Source organism: Pinus tabuliformis, chromosome 4_2, assembly GCF_031772625.1.
Source record: "Pinus tabuliformis cultivar Carrire ecotype Pingquan chromosome 4_2, CPIR1, whole genome shotgun sequence".
NCBI classification, from domain to species: domain Eukaryota; kingdom Viridiplantae; phylum Streptophyta; class Pinopsida; order Pinales; family Pinaceae; genus Pinus; species Pinus tabuliformis.
In genome coordinates, this window is record NC_142304.1 from 630,304,092 (window position 1) to 630,307,350 (window position 3,259).

The 3,259-nt window shown below is 35.5% G+C and overlaps 1 protein-coding gene across 1 annotated transcript; it reads right to left on the minus strand.

Moving 5' to 3' along the window:
- Positions 1 to 1,699: 1,699 nt before the first annotated feature.
- LOC149170927 (ethylene-responsive transcription factor ERF015-like) lies at positions 1,700 to 2,314 on the minus strand. The gene has a single exon (XM_089425780.1). It carries the CDS (start codon positions 2,312 to 2,314, stop codon positions 1,700 to 1,702), a length of 615 nt encoding a protein of 204 aa, XP_089281906.1.
- Between the last annotated feature and the right edge of the window lie 945 nt (positions 2,315 to 3,259).

Here is a 3,259-nt window from a genome sequence, read left to right on the forward strand (position 1 = left end):
TTCTCTCAGTCCATGATGATTCAGAGGACGACGTTGAGATGTTCGACTCTGATAGAGAGAAAGGAGAACCAGGGAGTGAGAGTTTCGGCAGGACGGGAAGGTTAGGAAGGGCCAAGGTTCTGGAAAGAGGAAAAGATGACGCAGGGGGCTACCAGGAACATGAGGAAGGAGGGAATGCGGAAGTCCGGCAGGAGGGAGAAGAAGGCGAGGCAGGGGAGGATATAGGAGAAGAGGAGGAGCTGGAGGGAGAAGCGGGCAAGGAAGAAGAGGAAGAGGAGGAACGGCAGGAATCAGAGAGGACAGCGTAACAGGGAATGTCAGGAGGGTGAGGAAATCTATAGGCAGGAAAGTGCAGTTCGCTGAAAGGGCTTATTGCGAAAATACCAATCCAAACATCAGAAGGATTATCAAGCAGCTGGAAGAGGAGGCAATTCAGGGTCAGTCTGAGTCGGAATTAGAGGACTGGGAATATCTTCTCCCGGATCCGGGCAATACGCGTGGTCGCATGACACTATACAAACAATCTCTTCACGTCTACTGGGTTATGAAGAGACTGCTTGCCAAGGCTATGGAACAAGTAGCCATGGAAATGGCAGAATTATCCCAAGGGATACCAAATCTGAAAAAGGAGCTAAGGAACATCCAAATCACCTTGTTCATGCAGGATAAGAAGATGGACGAAATTCAGCAGCAGTTACAAGCGAGTGGATCGGGTCTCAAAAAGGAGAAGGAGCAACAGGCAGGCACAACGAACCAGTAGAGAAAGCATGATAATTAGAGGTTTTTATAAAATCTCTTTCTAGTTATAGTTAGTTATCTGTAGGACTTTTTGTTATTCTAGTATGCAGACTAAAAACAGTTTTAATAGCCATAAGGGTGATGTGTATAAAGCATGGAAAGACAGAATGAGAACCTTTTATTTTTGGATAGCTATCAAAAACTTAAGGTGGTCAATAAACCCAGTTTCCCCTCGGGGCGGGTTGAGATCACCACGAGCATGTAGTGATTTCAATTTGCGATAATAGAAAAAGAAGGTCTCTCCCTAGCTTACAAAAAAAATATTTGTATATTGTTAGATAATCTTCGGCATAATCACATAACCAATCTTTTGTCGACGCGTTTCGAACCAACCAGTGTGGTTCATTATAATAATAATATAATATTATAATCGAATATTATTAATAGCTATATAAATATTAACAACCAAATTATTTCTATATATTATTATATAAATATTATATTAATATTACTTATATTATTATGATAATATGGTAATTATATTTGTATATTATTATAATATAACTATATAAATATTAATAGTTAGGTTATTTTTATATATTATTATATAAATATTATATTAATATTAAAATAATATTAATATATTATTATGATAATATAACAATTATATTGATATATTATTATAATAATATAATATTTTAACCAAATATTATTATTATTATTACAATAATACAATATAATTGTTATTTTTTATTTTATATTATTAGATTATTTAGTAATATAATGATAATATAATATTATTATAAGTTATTTTTATTATTAATTAATATATATTAAAGAGTTTATATAATTATTATGATATTAATATAATAATATATTGGTAAATATGGTCGTGGTAATTATAATAGTGCGACAATTCATGCATGCCGTGACACTGATAGGTTTGAAAACGACTAGGAACTCAGCTGTCTTCAAAGTTCCACAGCCTTATGTCAACCTCCTCCTCCTCCTGCGAAATCGGAATGAGCTCCAACGCCAATTCCTCGTCAATGGATGGGATTTTTTCCAAATTCAAATACTGAGGACCATCTGGTTCTGCAAACAGAGATTTCCAAAACTCCAAGTCCTCCGATTTATGCTGGGCGTCATTAGACAATTCCATGTCAGATACCGAAGACGGCTGCGAGGGAAGTGAGGGGTCGTCTTTAGTATTATTGTGCAGAGAAGGCGAAGTCCCAGGGATTTCGTTCAAGGCATACTTGGAAGCGGCAACCTGGATTTGCGGAGGGGAAAGAGAAAAGGCGGACGGAATGGAGGGCACAGAATCGGGAAAGTTGAACTTAGCGTTGGGCCCTCTCAGGCAATACATTGCAGCGTCGAAGGCTCGGGCGGCCTGCTCGGCGGTTTTGTAGGAGCCAAGATAGATCTTCTCCCTGGATCTTGGTATCCGAATTTCTGATACCCACTTCCCCCACTCTCGCAGTCGGATTCCCTTAAATTGTCGAGATGTTTGTCCGCTAACTTCGTTAAGTTGAGCATGGGCATGGTTTTGTTCCTGCGACTGAGGTATCTCCATATTTGGAGACTCAGACTCTCTATGATAACTAGGATGAAAATAATAACTCAAAAATATATAGGTATATTGCAGTGTTACTACAAAAAATGGAGGCTGTCCACAGAGCTTGCCAAATGGAAACGCCGTTATTTCTATATATACACCACTGTATGCAATCAGCAGAATCATGAGGAACTGAAATTCTCCGTGTGCTTTCCGCGGGCCGCGCCCTCTGGGCCAACTATCAAACTACAAGGAAGGTCATTTTCAAAATCTGGACAGTCGTTGAATTTTGATAAGTCAAAAGTACATTTCTCCGTGTGCTTTCCGCGGGCTACGCCCTCTGGGCCAACCATCAAACTACAAGGAAGGTCATTTTCAAAATCTCGACAGTCGTTGAATTTTGATACGTCAAAAATACATTTGATCATTGATGGCGTGCGCATTTTTGTTTTTGCGAAAAGTTATATTTTAAACTTGGTTGATTAACGGTGTTCGTTTACTAAAGCATTCCTGGTCAAACATAAAATTCTCAACCATGGTCCATGAGTTTTAATTTATAAATAGTTTTCGTTACATTATTATTTTACTTTACATTAATTTATAAATATTTTTTCGTTACATTATTATTTTACTTTACATTATTAAGGTCTAATATCATAGTTTGTTAATAAATATCACAGGTTTAAAAATTTATAATTTATTTTATATAATATTTTTTTATTAATTTATTTATTTAAAATATAATTATTCTAATTAAATATTAATTTTATCTATATAATTCATATTAAAAATATTTTAAAATTTTAAATTAAAATTATGAAAACCCAATTCTAAAATAAATATATATTTTAAAATAACCAGGATCAAATTAAATGGTTAATAACCACACATAAAAATCAATATACATAAAACACCTTCAAATCTGAAAAATTGGATTAAAAAGCGTGAACAAGCTTTCCCAGA

Coding starts and splice junctions, on each gene's coding strand:
- LOC149170927 (XM_089425780.1), bottom strand. CDS start 2,314: ATGGAGATACCTCAGTCGCAGGAACAAAACCATGCCCATGCTCAACTT.